Genomic DNA, 17,101 nt, shown 5'->3' on the forward strand with positions numbered 1-17,101 from the left:
CCGGGGTCCCGAGGTCGTGCCGCTCTCCGTCTCTCGTTTCCCAGTTGCGTGTTCAATTCAGAAAAAATCACGTCGGAGGTCACCAAATTGAAGGGAAAAACGGTCTGTCTAGTTACTGGATCAGATAAAATGAGACGGAGAGGTAATAAAGTCTATCGGCACGAGGACCTTGGATTTATTAAGTAAAGTGGCAACGGTTATACAGAGTCATAAAGCGTGAGAAATCGAATATGTCTAAGTCCCTAATCAGCGCTGATGGTTCGTCCAGAGCTTCGCCTCCGTGGAAGGTCTGCTTCAGAAGAAAGGGGAGAAGTGTCTGTGTGATACAGTTTTATGCTGTATCTTCCTCTTGGTGAGGTGTGTGCGTTTGAGACGTATGTGGTTCTGTGTGTCTTTGCGTGACCTTGGCTCTCAGGCCCTAGTGTATCTCCTCGTGTTCCTCCTGATGGGGGAGCGCCTCAAAGAGTCTCCTGATTGTGGCCCTCCCGTTCTGAGGATGAAACAGTGCAGTATCTTCCTCTTGGTGAGGTGTGTGCGTTTGAGACGTATGTGGTTCTGTGTGTCTTTGCGTGACCTTGGCTCTCAGGCCCTAGTGTATCTCCTCGTGTTCCTCCTGATGGGGGAGCGCCTCAAAGAGTCTCCTGATTGTGGCCCTCCCGTTCTGAGGATGAAACAGTGCATTGTCTGAGTGTTTACCATTTGCCTGGCGGAGAAATGGGGCCTTAGCTCTGGCCTCGACCTGACTATGTTATCATGTGTGTGTTATGTGTTTAAAAGTTGAATGTGACTGCCATGTGTTGTGCTCATCAGGCGTTAAGAGTTGACTATTGTAAGGTGACTGCCATGTGATGTGCTGATCAGGCTGGGGTAGGAGTTAGCTATATTTATAATGTACATGTGATGTGCTCAGCAGGTTATTTTGCCCAACACCCTTATGCAAAATGAATCGAGCGAGAGCGGTGTATTTCACCCAAGACGAGCCAAATCACAGCCAAGGGGAACACGGTTGCCCATAATATGGATAGGGTGGCGCTGGCAAAAAATAGCCGACCGTGTTAATTCGTAAGTGAAAAGATTCTGCATATTGTCTAAAAAATATGATGTATCATCATGCCTTTTACCCTTATAGATGTGATGCCAGCACGCTCCTACGAACATGGGGCCAAGTCAAAAATAAATATAAAAATATTATTCAATGTGGTAAGTTGTAAGCATCCATTTGAATAATTTCAGGTGAACAAGCCTTGCAATGGCCTGGGCTCCAATCATTAATCTCATAGAAAACCCAAATTAATACGAATGGGAGGGGGACCGCTCCACCGCCCTTCAACACTTCGGAGGAGCTGGCTCTCGCCAATAACGAAGGTAGTGATGTCCTCTGACCCCACTGCCTCGACATCCAAGGCGTTTGTGATGAGTATGTATTCATGTATTGGCAATGGACATAAATAATTGTCGTGCTAATCAAATGTGAAATGATTGTGTAAATTAATTGTGTCATTTTTAGTTGAAGGTACAAACATTATTTTGGAGGAGCCGCCGACAATCATTCGCCAATCAGAGGTATATAACTATTAGGGTTGGGCACGAGTAGTAAATTCCAAACTCGAGTGTTCGAATTAATTCCTCGAGGATCAAACGAGTACTCATTTAAAACTAATCTATTTTTAGAATGCAACGCATCTGCAGCAGGAATTGGCCTAATGATGAACGGCAATATTACCAACCAAACATTGTTACGTATTTTAAGCACATAAGCTGCCCCCACATAGCCATTAGGAAGCAGGATCGAACACACAAGCTGCATTACCCTCACATAGCCACTAGGAAGCAGGATCGAACACAAGCTGCAATAACTACTCTAGCCACAGATGGCAGCACCTTTAGACAGGTGAGGATTGCGGAGCCATTACGTCACCCCGGTCACGCCCACTTCACATAGGCCACGCCCACTGGACGGGGAAAAGTGCGTGATTCAGATGGAGGACAGAGATCAATAGGTAGACCAGCGGAGACACGGGCCTAAGCCCGTGGCTTGAAGCCATCACGGTATTTCTCTCACACGCATTAGATACAATTCCCTCCCTTATGCTTCATAGTTACCATACCGAAACATGCCTACTTTAACAAATAAAGTGAGTTAAAAGCGACCAAGGATTGGACTACTTTCAAGAAAAAACACAACATGTAATGCTTATTCTCAATCAAAACAGTCAAGAGTTATCAGAGTATTAATTATTTATTATGGCAAACGTACAAAACACATTTTCCTTGCAAAAATAAATATGCTTCTCACAATTTAAATCACTTTGAACAAAGGCCTTTAAAGTTTTTTGTTTTTTTTAAACGAAACAAGTAGCCTAACCATTGCAAATAATTTAAAGCTGCTAATAAAACGGCAGCAAATGAACTAAAAAAATACTCAGCGTTGTGATATTCTATACACGGCCGATTACAGCTACGTCTTGTGGCAGGGAAAATAACACTTGGTTGCTGCAGGTCTGCTTTCCGAACTCACCGTTGTGTTTCAGGAGCATATGTTGCCGCATAGTACTTGTAGTACTCTGGTAGCTCAATTTCGCTTGGCATATTTGACATTTCACCTTATGATCTCCTATTTCTGTAAAGTATTTCAATACTTCGCTGTGCTTTGCTCTAACCGCCATCTCTTAACTTTTTGAATTCTGGCGTTGTGCACACACGGAACGGCACGCGCAGAAATTTGATGCATTTCATTTGCTTTGTGCACGGCACGCGCCAGTGGTGCCACACAGAAAATGTATACATTTGCTTCAGAAAACTTGTCTCTGTGTGTATATTGTGGCAACCCCGATCGTCGGCGGCTGAGATTCCCGAAGGAGACGGACCAAATAGGGTGTGGGTCAACGGTTTTTATTGCGTATAACCACTTAAAAAAGGCCAGACCTCTGGCGGCGTTGTCTCTTGTGGCAGCGGCGGTGGCGGCGTCTCTGGCGGCGGCGGCGGCCTCGTCCCCCGCGGCCTCGTCTCGTTTGGGGTACGCCAAGGGATCGCGTTGCCCGCATTCTCCACCACTGTGGCAACCCCGATCGTCGGCGGCTGAGATTCCCGAAGGAGACGGACCAAATAGGGTGTGGGTCAACGGTTTTCATTGCGTATAACCACTTAAAAAAGGTAAAATAAAAGGCAACTAAAGTTCTTCCATTTATTGGGGAAAAAGGGTGAGGGATCTCCGGGTCCGGTCCGTCGGTGAGGTCAGCATGGCTCCCGGCTTCTCCCGCGACCGCCGCTCCCTCTCCCTCTCCCTCTCAGCACGAGCCACAGGGCTGAGAGAGCCCCGAATGAGTGGAGAAGCAGGCTATTTAAGCTGCTTCTCCACCGGTTCCTCAGGTGCTCCTCATCTTCTTAATTGGCAACGGCCGGGTTGCCACAATATGCAAACTCGAGTTTGCCTGTCCACCAATCGAGTTCATTTGTAACGAGGAGTACTCGAGTAATCGATTCCTCACGCCCATCCCTAATAACTATCAAAGCAAAGTGTCACGTATTCTTCTAAATGTTTAATTTTCGGAAAGAATGTCCTATAATAGGTTTCCCTGATTCTTGCAGGAGACTTCCAGGGCCACTATGGAGGTGATTTTTCTTAACAATTCTCACAGCTATAATACAGTATTCATTTGTAGATTAAAAAATGCCTAGGCCTAATTGTGTCACTGACATAGCGGTTATGTAAGGGATAATCGACAACACGGCACTTGACTATCCAAGGTTAATGTACGTTGAACGTGGGGCCACCTTTGAACTTGAAACACAGACACACTGCGCAACAGTAAGTGCACAGCTTCTTTGTGTAGCATTGCCTACATACGGTCCATCAAGGACGATCAAATAACGAATACCCTCTGATGAGAATCTGTATAAAGAATATCGTCAGACAATGCAAAGGGATCGGTTCTGTCCCGAAAAACCCTCCGTCTCCGGAGAGAGGCCTGTACGATAAGTGCGCCGAGGTCCACGGGAACACCCACAAATGGTGACGCCATTGTCGGAGGAGGGGCTAGGAAGCTGCGCACGCCGATTTAAGTAGCCGATCTCCGGGTAGACTAAGCTGAAAACCTGCTCCCGACCAGGTTTTGGTTGCGAGCATAAGTCACCCTGGTGATACAGCGACGCTTACAGAGATCGACTTTCGTGGTCCAGCTAACCCAGGCTTTGTGCTCAACATACCTCGCTAACCCTCTAATCGAGGTTCGTAGTACAGGCCCCTGCTCTCTGCGCTGTGTGCAGAGAGCACTCACGAGGAAAGCTGGAGGTTGTATTGATGTTGAATTTCCTTGTTCAAGTTTTTTTATAATTAATTTTGAATGTTACATTTTCTATGTTAGATTCAAAATAAATTGTTGACATTTCTAAACGAAAGCCTGATGAGTCTCCATCATTAAATGTGTTTGCAGTTATTCAGCTTCTTCTCATTCGGAAAAACACGGCCGCGTTGCATTGTGGTATACGGGAGTAACATGTAGGGTACATCGTATTTACACTCAAATTTTGGGTATTTTAAGTGCACTATATAGTGCATGAAATTAACCGTGATAGGGAACGATTTCGAACACAGCTAGAGAGAGAGAGGGTTGGGGTATCATGTTCCAGATAAGAGACCATGGGGTCTTTACAGAAAACAAGATGGCGCCTATCGCCCTAAAGAACAGTACTACAGGCACACACAAAATGGAGCTGTCGATTTAAACAAACATCACACGCGTTCAACAAAGGGACCACGTTGCTTCAACCAAAACGGGATGGCGCCTATAGACAAAGCTGAGTACTTTGCAGATCGTTTTAGTTAGTACTTAGACAAACACATTGCGTTGAATTCCTGTGGGAAAAAGCCGGTTAGTAGTATTAACCGTCAGTGAGGCATATTCTGCAACTGCAGGGAAAAGATTAGTCACGTGCATCAACCTTGCCTGAGGAAATAAGGTTATTTACAAAAATGTGTTATGATTCATGCACATTGACTTTCACCCTTGGTGTTCGAAGTTTATATTGCATTCACACTAAATTAGTCAAGTTAACAACAGAACCGCTAGGAGATTAAAACCAGCCAGGAATATGTTCTCCAGATCGTTAGACCAGAGCATGTTTCACTACCACCAGAGATATGAATCTCAAGCCAATGCCTGAAAATGCAACTGGGGATACAACGGGGAAGGCAATAGCCTATTTAATCTAGACCGGAGGTAACAGTGTTTAACTTAAATGATCGGAGAAATAAAGTTTTCTTGACGATATAAATAGAGGGAGTAATCTGTCTCCTCACGGTACAATTAACCATGAGTAATGTGTCTCCTCACGGTACAAACAATAGGCCTATTTTGGCTGAATATTTCTGGCCCTTTGCTTCTTAAATATGATTATTTTAATGAATTCTCTTTCAGAGTTCTCCGCGACTGTTCAACTACATGTCTGTTATGCTTTTCTAATCCAAGGGCCGGGGCCATGGAGCGTCGCGAGAGGACGGTGGCTCGAACAACTCTTAGGGCGTGTTCACACAGGCAGTTTTTTTATATTAAACACCTGACCAGAGCGGTTTTTTACCAACTAAAAAACTGACAGGGGGGTTTTGTCTAGTTCATTCTAGAGCACAATGTTCTAGAGCACATATACGTTGAAAATCGGTTACAGTATCAAAGAGGTTTGACGGTACTTGTATCAGTGTCAACTTGTTACAATGTCGAGGATTGTTGTTTTGGCGTTAGATGCCAACGACCCTTCCTGTTTGTGGGTGCATGATATAAACGGGGACGGCAGCAGTACGGTGCATTTCATAGTTTGATACAAGAGCTACGGTTTGATAATGCACGGTTCAGTGCGCATTTCAGACTCGACAAGAGTCAATTTTGTAACCCTTTTGCGCATCGTTGCGCCTTCAATAATAAAGCAAGACACTCACATGAGGCAAGCCATATTTAAACAATACGTGTTTTGAGGACTTTCCTAGTGACGTAAGTTCTCGTTCATTGGTCAGCTGTCAAAAAACTGCCTGACGTCGGGGGTTTTTCTTGGCAAGTTGAACTTTTCCCAACATGAAAACCACCCAGAGCAGTGAAAAACCCCCGCTGGCAGCGGTGTTTTTAAAAGCACCCAGGATTTTTTTATAAAAACACTATCATAGGAATATAATGTAAAACATCCACTCGCACCTGAAAAAAAAAAACTGCCTGTGTGAACACGCCCTTACGCTGTTACGTATTTTAAGCACATAAGCTGCCCCCACATAGCCACTAGGAAGCAGGATCGAACACATAAGCTGCAATTACTACTCCAGCCACAGATGGCAGCATCTTTAGACTGGTGAGGAGGGCGGAGCCAAACGTCACAGGCCACGCCAACTTCACATAGGCCACGCCCACTTGGCCCTAACCAGCGAGGGAGTGAGATTCCAGAGACATAGGCGGACCCGCAGAGACCCGGACATAAAGGTGCGGCCACACCAGACGCGTATCTCGCGTACTTTTTACGCGAGATACGCGCGTAAAATGTTGCTTGACCATTTTGTGTCAAAAATGGTCGCATACGCGCCATACGCGCTATACGCGCCTACATCACTCGCCTAGATGAGCCCGCCCAAGACTTTCCCCCGCTCTCGTGGCATGACACCATCGTATAGTGCAGTGCACAACAACCCCAAAACGGCTCTTTTAAGAGCCACCCACACAAAACAAAAGGGATTCCTTCATTATTATTAAATTGTTATTAAAATTGTTCAATTAAGTAGTGTTATTAAAAATGTATATTTGTGTCCATGCATGCTAGAACTTAAAATCATATATTTAGAGAAGAGTTGAGAGAAATATTTTATTTAAAAAATAATTATAAAAATATAAATAATAAAAATAACATAGAACAATATAATATAAACAGAACAGAACAATAACAAATGAACAGTTAACAGTGACATCAGCCTAGTTCTTTCCCTGGAGAGATTGTCACCACCTCTAGCTAATAAGCTTAAATAGGTTCCAATTGAACGGTGAAATTAGAATGGTCAAATATGACTTTACGGATTTGGAATTTAACGTACTCCAGTACTTCAGGTGGCAATCTATCCAGGGAAGGAACTAGGCCCATGGCAAAGTGCTCATTCCCAGAAAGCGGGGTAGGGGTAGGCACAGAATTATGCCTCTGCAGGGCCTGGAGGATGGCTGTCTGGACAGTATTCCCCTCCGGTACCCTGGCTGCTCGCTTCCTCTTCGTCGCTGTATGGAATGTAAAACACCATCATTTGTAAGTTAGTGCAATACTTCACAAGTGAAAAGCCTGTTGGAACATGCATGCGTGTTTGGTTTGAAGTGTTGTAACTTTAACTTATAGTAGTAATTAGGGCTGTCAAATTAACGCGTTAATTTCGATTAATTAATCAGGGGAGGATCAAGAAGTTACGAGAGAGAGAGAAGGGAGAGAAACGAACGGTAGGCTATACAGCTGTTTATAAACGGGCATAAAAGTGTCGTATAGGTATGCGATTAATTTAGATGAATTAATCACAGAGCCTGTAATTAATTTGATCAATTTTTTAAATTGCTTGACGGCACTAGTAGTAATCCATAAACCGTCTTCTTATCAGTTAAAGCTTAAACGGTTAGCCATAAACATAGTTGAACCCCTGAAATTAATGCTATACATCTTTGTCCTGTACATACCGCCCTGTGGTCTTGGGGCAGGGGCAGCCTCAGGGACAGGTACACAGGAAGGGACAGGGGCAGGAGCAGGAGCAGGAGCAGCATCAGCGTCCTCCATATCAGACTCACTGCTGGGCTGGTCTATGTCATTGAGAAAGAAGACTTGTTTTTTTTTTGCTTGGATGATATATATCTATATTGCACATTAAAGATAGACAGAATCGTGCCGCACTGTAAATCGTTCCTGTGGCCATAATACAGAAGCTGTACGTGTCTTCACTTGTCAACAAACCTGTATTGTGCGATGCTGCTGCCTGCTCAAGCTCCTCATCTTCTCCTGCCCCTGACAGTGGAGTCTCTGGAGCCCCGTCCCCCTCAACCTCCTCTGCCCCCAGAGGTAAATTGCTGCTGGTCTCCCTCGGGGTGACAAAGGGGTCGAGGAAGGACAGGACCCTAGCAAATTTCCACGTGTCCACTCTCCCTGCCGCTGACCCGCTCTTTTTTCCCTCCTTTTCATTCTTTTTGTGTCTCATGTACCTGTCACTGAGTGACTTCCACCTCCTGCGACATACGTCCACTGACAAGAACATATATACATATTAAGTTGTGTAACCTGACAAGCGTAATCACTTAATATTACTGCTAACTGGTGCTACCGCTAACCGGCGCTAACTTTTTTCATAGTAGAACACAACCGATAGCTGAAGCCAAGCAAAATACACACACATTATTCACTGATCTTACCAGGAACGCCAATATCCTCTGCCACGTCGACCCACGCCCTCTCTGTTTTGTTCCTGTCCCTGTACGACACGATCGTGGTGTCGTACATGACAGGACGGCCGCACACGGCGACGATGATATTTTGATCCACCTCCATTTCTGTTCGTGTAGTGTCTGTAGTGTTGATCAGCAGAGAAATAGTCCTCCAAGACGTTGAGGTTGCTTAGTAACCAGAGACTCTGTCCATGCAAGTGAACGGAGCGTTCCCTCTTCGTCATAACTATCAAACCAAACATCCTTCACATTCACCGAGCGAACATTATGAAAGTAAAATGCACATTTCTCGCTAGAAATGTTTCCATAAAAGCATTTAATGGCGTAACTATGTTACTATTTCCACACAGAATAAAGAAAGATGTCGGCCGTATGCTTCTGTCCAAGCTCACTACTCTCTGCCAGTGACGTCGGGTCAAGCTCAACGCTGATTGAGCAACGCGGCTAATCGTCATGCGTATGAGCGTAAAAAGTTAAATTTTTTGAACTCTTCAAATGTACGCGATATACGCAATATACGCGCATATAGCGCGTAAATATACGCGCCTCATACGCGCGTAAAATGTTGCTTATACGCGTGAAAACCAATGGTTCCCTATGGAAAAAAATGGCGATTTTATACGCGAAGTACGCGAGATACGCGTCTGGTGTGGCCGCACCTTAAGCCCCGGGGCTCGACGTAGCTCTTCAGTATTTCTCTCCACGCGTGTTAGATACAATTCCCTCTCTTTTGCTTCCGTTACTATGGAAGCCCGTTTCCGCCACGTAAAAGAAAAAAAATGCAGGTCACAACTCATTATTTTGAGATAGTATCTCGTTATTTTGAGATAGTATCTCATTATTTTGAGATAACTTCTCAACAGGACCAGACCAGTCATTGTAGCATAATTGTAGCTTATCCATAGGTGCGTGCTACATATAGCCTATTATTACAGTAGATTAGCTGGAGATGATGAACTCGATTATTCAAGATTATTTCAGACGGAGGTATACAAATGCTGAAATTTTGGCTCGATTATCTATGGAGCACAACATAAACTCTAGTAAAATAACTCTAGAAAGAGTGCTTCATAGGAATCTGCTGTGGCGAAGACGCAATAAGGCGGACATCGGAGAAGTAGCCGATTTCATACATCGCCAATTACAGTCCTCTGGCCAACAACATGGCTACAGGTGGATGCAACAGAAGTGTTGGATGGCAGGGATCATCACGGACAGAGAGACCGTTCGTCTCTTGCTGCGTCAAATGGATGGTGGTGGCGTGGATCTCCGTGCACGGCACCGTCTGAGACGTAGAGTCTATAATGTCAGTCGTGGCCCGAATTATGTGTGGCACATAGATGGATATGACAAATTGAAGCCGTATGGGATATGCATCAGTGGTTGCATTGATGGGTTCTCGCCAAAGATGATCTGGCTAAACACCCACTCAACTAACAGCGACCTACGTCTTATAGCGGGGTATTTCATTGATTCAGTGATGCAGCATGGTCGCCCATTGAAAGTGAGATTGGATCACGGGACGGAGAACACACACATTGCCGCAATGCAAAGTTTTATTCACGGCAGTGAAAACGGCATTTCCCCAGACTGTGTCACTCTAGGTCCAAGCACGGGGAACCAACGTATTGAACGCTGGTGGTGTACGGCTGATTTCTATGAAGCACTCTTTCTAGAGTTCTTTTACTAATGTTTATGTTGTGCTCCATAGATAATCAAGCCAAAATTTCAGCATTTGTATACCTCCGTCTGAAATAATCTTTAATAATCGAGTTCATCATCTCCAGCTAATCTACTGTAATAATAGGCTATATGTAGCAACTATGGATAAGCTACAATTAGGCTACAATGACTGGTCTGGTCCTGTTGAGAAGTTATCTCAAAATAATGAGATAGTATCTCAAAATAATGAGATACTATCTAAAAATAACGAGATACTATCTAAAAATAACGAGATACTATGTCAAAATAACGAGATACTATGTCAAAATAACGAGATACTATCTCAAAATAACGAGATACTATCTCAAAATAATGAGTTGTGACCTGCATTTTTTTTCTTTTACGTGGCGGAAATGGGCTTCCATACGTTACCATACCGAAATACTTTAACAAATAAAGTAAGTTCAGATCGAGAGTAATAACCAGTCCCTCCAGAAAAACGTGATTATGCGATCGCATAATTCAACGCATAATCAGGTGCTTTGTCAGAGTGAGTGTGTGACTACTATTCCCCTCGCATAGGGTGACCAGATGTCTCTCTATGTGCGGGACAGTTCCGCATTGTGCGGGACAGTCCCGCATTTCCATGACTTTGTACACGTCCCGCAAATAGCTTGGTTTCAGTCACGTGGTTGTAAGGTGGCGCGGTTTCCAAATGGCTGTCCGGAAGTAAAAATGGCGACTACGGCTGTGTCCCAATTCATAGGACGCATCCTTCGTAGACCGCGTCCTTCGAAGGATGCGGTCTACGTAGACCGCGAAGGACACTCCGAAGGCCGAAGAAATGGGACGGTCTAGCTTTCGGAGCATTTCCGGACAGCTGACCTGACCTGTTAGTAAACAGAAGTTATACCGGACAGCGCGAAAAAAAACAAAACAAAGAAACCCAATAAACCTACAAAGAAACCAACAAAAATGGAGCCAGAAATTATAATTTTATTTTTTATCTTTTATTGGAGGAGTTGGGGAATACTCACCGCCGGAGCCGACGGGGGATATATCTTCGGCTCCGAGCAAGAGACGACCACAGATTGGTAAAGCTGTGTTACCTTACTTTTAACCAGCAGTATTGTTAACATTATCGTGTTATATGGCTAGCGTAAATGTAAATGTCATTGAACTTTGACACTATAACTACATATTTAAAATAGTCTCAACCTTACATTAATATAAAAAAAAAATTCTGTCATTAATCAGCTAAATAAAGGTTGAGTAACTTAGATTGATATATAACTATTAACTATATTTTATATATATATATATATATTTTATATATATATATATATAGTTATATATATATATATATATATATATATATATAGTTATATATATATATATATATATATAGTTATATATATATATATATAGTTATATATATATATATAGTTATATATATATATATAGTTATATATATAGTTATATATATATATATATAACTATTGCATAGATAGATAACGATAGATAGATATATATTTAAGCATTATCTATCTAAACTCTCCACACTTAATATCCAGCTATTGTTCAACAGTTTTACTTCTGTTTCTTTCACTAAACAGCCCAGACCCATGTACTGCAGGATCAATCCAACGGTTCCTGTCCTGGACCGTTATTTTAATGGCCAGGACACCAAAACGGATTTCCGATTGGGCAGGGAGGCCCTGGCAGTGCTGCTGGACCTTCTCGGCCAGGAGCGGAGACATGGATGGGGTGCCACCATTGAGACCCTGGTGTTTCTATTCTGGCTGGCTAGTAGGACATCATACAGGGTGGTCTCCAGAGTGTTCGGGATGCCTCGTTCTACTGTCCACCGCATCGTCCACAGGGTCACTGAGGAGGTGGTGGCCATTCGCCACAAAGTATATTTATATTTATTTTATCACTAATTTCCTCCATCTTTGACTCTTGAGTTGCTGTAACAAGTAAATGTCCTGTATGGGATGATAAAGTTGATCTTATCCTATCCTATCTTAAGGTCATCCACCTCCCGAAGACCCCTGAAGACCTGGTGGCAGTGACCAATGGGTTTGCAGGGCTGGCAAGACACCGCGCTTTTGGGAAAGCAGCGGGAGCAATCGACGGCTGCCATGTCCGTATCAAGCCACCGAGCGGCCCTGATGGTCACTGCTACAGGAACAGGAAACTGTTTTCCTCCATAATTCTGCAGGCTGTTTGTGACCATCAGGGCCGCTTCCTTGATACGTACGTGGGCTGGCCTGGATCAGTCCATGACTCCAGAGTCCTCCGCCACAGCCCACTGTATAGGTCACTCTACCCTCCTCCAGGGCACTTCATCCTTGCAGACGGCGGGTACCCTTGCCTCCAACACCCACTACCCCTCATCACTCCCTACAAGAGGCCAGTGCGAGGTGTGGGAGCCCAGCGCTTCAACTGGCATCATTCCAGGGCACGCTCCATTATAGAGCGTGCTTTTGGAATGATGAAGACCAGGTTCAGGGCCATCTTCCTGCAAGCGCTGGAGGTGCACCACACCTTCGTACCTCACGTAAGCAATCACTCAACAGGATTTTTTAGAATACTAAGAGTAAATCAAAAAAACATTTATTATTTTCTCAGGAGGTATATATCATTTTTTCATTTCTTTTCTTTACCATTTCAGGTCATAACAGCATGTGCCATCCTCCACAACATCTGCTTTGGGGCCGATGACATCATGGCCCCAGAGGAGGAGAATGAGCCTGAGGACAATGTAGAGGAGGATGAGGGGGGCGATGGTTTGGAGGCAGTCAGTGGTGCTCCCTGGCGGGACCAGCTGTCTGCAGAGGTGTCTGCCCTGGAGGAGGCCCCTCCTGACCACCAATATATACAGGCAAGTAATATAATTGAAAAGCTATTTCTATTTATTTAAAATGTTTTGTAGAATAGTTTTACCCGTTCAAATAATTTGTGGCAAGATTTCTTTTGTCAAAATAAGGTTGCGTAGTATTTAGTATGCATTCTTGCCCTTTTTTTCCAAATACATTTTAGTGACATGGCAGCCGTCGATTGAGTCAGCCCTGCAAACTCATTCGGTGCGGTGGACAGTGGAGAGAGGCATATCCAGCACACTCTGGAGACCACCCCTGGATGTCCCACTGACAGGAGAGACACCAGAGTCTTTAATGTGGCAGCCCATCCGGGTCCAGCAGCACCACCAGGGGCTCCCTGCTCTGCTGAATCATTATGTTATTGTATATAGTAGTTTTATAATAATTGTTGTAAATAGTCACATGAATGTTTTGTTGTAAATAGTTTTATTGTTTTATACATGTTTTATACAAATAAATTAGTTAATATAAAAAAGTTAATTAGCGTTTTAATAAATAGTTAATAAAAAAGTTAGTTAATAAATAGTTAAATAAGTTAAATAGTAAATAGTTAAATAAGTTAAATAATAATAATAAACAATGTGTTAACAGAACTGAAATTATTTGTCAGCCAAACGCTCCAAAATTGAAAAAAATCTATCCATCCTCTCCCTGCTCTCCTGGGCTCTTCTCTCCTCTGCCTCCCTATTTAGCCTCATGTCCTCTTTAATCAATTGGAACATTTCGTCCTCTCTGTCCCTCTTCCTGGACCTTGGCCGCTGTCTTTCCTCCTCATCCTGCTCCTCCACCTCCACCACTGCTGTACTTGGCCCTGGTGTGTTCTCAAGGATGGAGGCAATTAGGACAGGGGGGTTGGTGGAATGCCTCTGTCCCAATACCTCATCCATGAGGACAAACCAGGGCCAAGTGGCAGCAGTGGGTTTCCCACCTACACCCTCTCCTGACCCTGGATACTTGCAATCCTAAGGCAGAGGAAATCAATCATGGCAGTTAACAACAACAGCAGTATCAAAACAAATTTCAGCAAAAGTGTTTATTAACTTGCATGGTTAAAACAAATAATGTATATTTAAAATGACCTGTACATACTTTATATATATTTTTTAAATTATCCCATTTTTTCTTTGCCTGCAGGGGAGTCACCTTCCCCTACAGGCTTATTTTCTCCAGAATTGTCCTAAACACAGAGAGATTATTAATCAGAGAAAACAAGAGACACATTTATCAATCATGTTAATAGCCCATGTTAACAATAGGCCATTCATAATATATACATTTGACCATCTTGTAAAGGTTACATTTAAATTAGCCCTCATTCTATATGAAGCCCATAATAATAAGACAACCAGTAGAAGTCAAAACACCCTTTTTCTTTGTGTGTTTTTCTAGTGCCGTCTAGTACTGATGCGAGCTGTGACTTTTTTTTGTCTTTCTTTCTTTAATAACCCAAAATAGGACATCGTAGTAAACGATTTCTGTGGATGTTGTATCTGTCCTGCTTTTTAATGAGGGCTAATTTAACTAACCTTTACAAGATGGTCAAATGTAGATAGACAAATGGCCTATAATAATTTTTATAAACTAACTGGCGATATAAATAAACGATTGTTTCCTTACCCCCAAGCCACACTCGCCGAATGTTTCACCCCGGTGAAAAGTTCGTCGTTCTCCCCCCTCAGTTTGATAAATTGAGCAGTATGCTCCTGGCTCCCTAAAGCAAAACCAAATGTTAGAATTAGTTTTACTTCACACTAACAAACAAAAGCAGCTTAAATAGCAAAATAACCAAGTTAGCTGTGTAATCAATCCCAACGTCTGTAACGTTACGGTCTGAAAACCAGGGTCCACAACCTGTGTTCGCGTTGGTCCATTTATCTAACATTACAGAATAGCAAATTATCTATATAATCGCCCCAATTTCGGTAAATATAACCATTTTGACCTCTTAAATTTGAAACTATAGGGCTTAACGGGTGTTCTAAGTTACCGTTACAGCTTCACTAACTGTAACGTTACCTTACTTATATTGCCTATTACTTTAATGAAATAAGTTTTAAGGATAACTTATTTGTGTTTTTAACGATACAAATTAGTATTTTAACATTTGTGTCGTTAAATACTCGAGTGACTGGAAACCAAATACTTACATTTAAATGATAAACTCAAATCCACATTCTCCGCCATTGTTGTTTTATTTTTTGGATTGAATGCGCAATGAATCTTGGGAGGGATTCGTTGGGCCGTGAAGGATCTTGGGATACGTTGGGCCGCGAAGGATACAGCCGATGCATCCTTCAAATCCGGGAAAAGAAGGCTGCATTCGTAGGCCGCATATGAAGGACCCTTGGAATTGACCTTTCGCAAAAGCCCCGCCCCCCTTAGTTACCGTTGCTAGCCCGACAAGCTTCTTGACGCCGACGGAGTGTCAACACTGTGTCATGTCGGGGAAAAATATAGCGGTGCGTGTCAGTGACTCTTTTTGGAGCAATACTTGTGCGATATCCTCCAGATCGAGGCAAAAGGGGTTACAGTATGCGGTGGAGGGATACATTAAAAACATTAAAATAAACAAAGAAGGGGACACTACGACTGTCGAGGCGAAAGCGTACCGGTCAATGGCAAAATCGGAGAAACCCCATGATCTCTACCTCACATGCAACGAGCACAGCCTTTTGGACCAGTTATGCTCTTGCACTGCCGGGTAAGTTCAGGACACTTGTATACTTCAGGAGGATGTTGACTGAAATATTTAAATTAGTTAGATAGCTAGTCAACATCCTTTCAACTATCCTTTCTAGAAGCAACGTCATCAGAGTCTAGCTTGTTACAATATGTTGTTACAACATGGATGTAAGGTTACATGTCAAGGCACTCTAATATTGCAGTAACTAGCTAGTAACATTATTGTCATAAGGCTGGTTGACATAAGCAATTCATAGTCACTGCAAATAGCATTTCCAAAACAAACACCTAATGCTACTTCTGGCTTAAATCAGTTCACCAGGTTTTTGCTCTCACATTGTGGGCCTTATGTACACCCTGGACCTGTGCCGTGCCAGACATAATGACATCTCCTCCACAAGCCAGCCTCAGCAGTGGCACAAAGCCAGGGGTAAAAAAATAACTGTACAACCTGTGAGCAGTGTGGTGGTAGCCAAGGCCAAAGTCAACCGCAAGCGGAAACCCATCATGTCCAGCTATATCCACAATAAGTAAGTATTTTACTTTCCATGTACTCTACAGCAACACCATCAGTCACACTGTTCTGAACATATTCCTGTGTACTGTGGAACATGATAGACAATAATACTCACCTCTGAATGTATTTGTTAAAGGAAAGAGTTAGGGACAGCAGTGTATGGTCTACTGAGGGAGATGTCAGATGCACCTATAAGCTACACTGCTGATGAAACTGCACCTGAGGTAGAAGTTGGAGGCAGGAAGTATGCAGTGGGGTGCGGTCTAAGCCACCAGGTGAGATTTTATTAAAGTTTCATTAAAATTTGACATTTACAAATTCTAAATTGTGCTTACAATGTAAAAAAAAGGAAAATTGGGCTGACATATTATATACACCTACACATAAAAACATGAAACAAGGATTTCTATAGCACCTTCCACAGCTCAGGCTGACAAAATGCCCCACAGTGGTGAGTAAAAATAACAGGTTAAAGCAGTAATAATGTCATGTAGTAATACTTTGTATTTGTTGCCATGTGATGCTACGACTGTCCCAGACTGTCCCTTACTTAAGTATGTGTGGCTGGAAGTTTGAAAGCATGCTCACCACATACCAGATGTGATTTATAATCCCTAACCTTGTATTAGGAATTTTGTCTGACACCATCTTGAACTTTTTTATTTTACCGATGGCCCTCTCTACGTGCACCCTGTGCTTTGCAATGCGCTTTGTCACCAGCACATCTCCAGCGGGCATTTGCCTCTTAAATCTCGAAAACGGTGGCAGGTTTAACTGCAGTCCGACTGCTCGCATCTCTTCCTCGATCAAGAAGCCCTTATCAGCCATTATGCCATCCCCTCTTTGCAAATAGCCACTCTCTATAAGTTGCTCTAGTAACGGGATGATACCACATTGCCTGACTATCTCCTTATCGG

The 17,101-nt window shown here is 43.2% G+C and overlaps 1 protein-coding gene across 1 annotated transcript; it reads left to right on the forward strand.

Moving 5' to 3' along the window:
* Positions 1-11,676: 11,676 nt before the first annotated feature.
* On the forward strand, positions 11,677-14,700 carry LOC130371050 (putative nuclease HARBI1). Its single transcript, XM_056576677.1, has 4 exons — positions 11,677-12,016; positions 12,133-12,663; positions 12,778-12,987; positions 14,665-14,700. The coding sequence occupies exons 1-4, from the start codon at positions 11,726-11,728 to the stop codon at positions 14,698-14,700; spliced, it is 1,068 nt and encodes a 355-aa protein (XP_056432652.1). The 5' UTR covers positions 11,677-11,725.
* Positions 14,701-17,101: the final 2,401 nt, after the last annotated feature.

This window comes from Gadus chalcogrammus, chromosome 18 (assembly GCF_026213295.1).
Source record: "Gadus chalcogrammus isolate NIFS_2021 chromosome 18, NIFS_Gcha_1.0, whole genome shotgun sequence".
NCBI classification, from domain to species: domain Eukaryota; kingdom Metazoa; phylum Chordata; class Actinopteri; order Gadiformes; family Gadidae; genus Gadus; species Gadus chalcogrammus.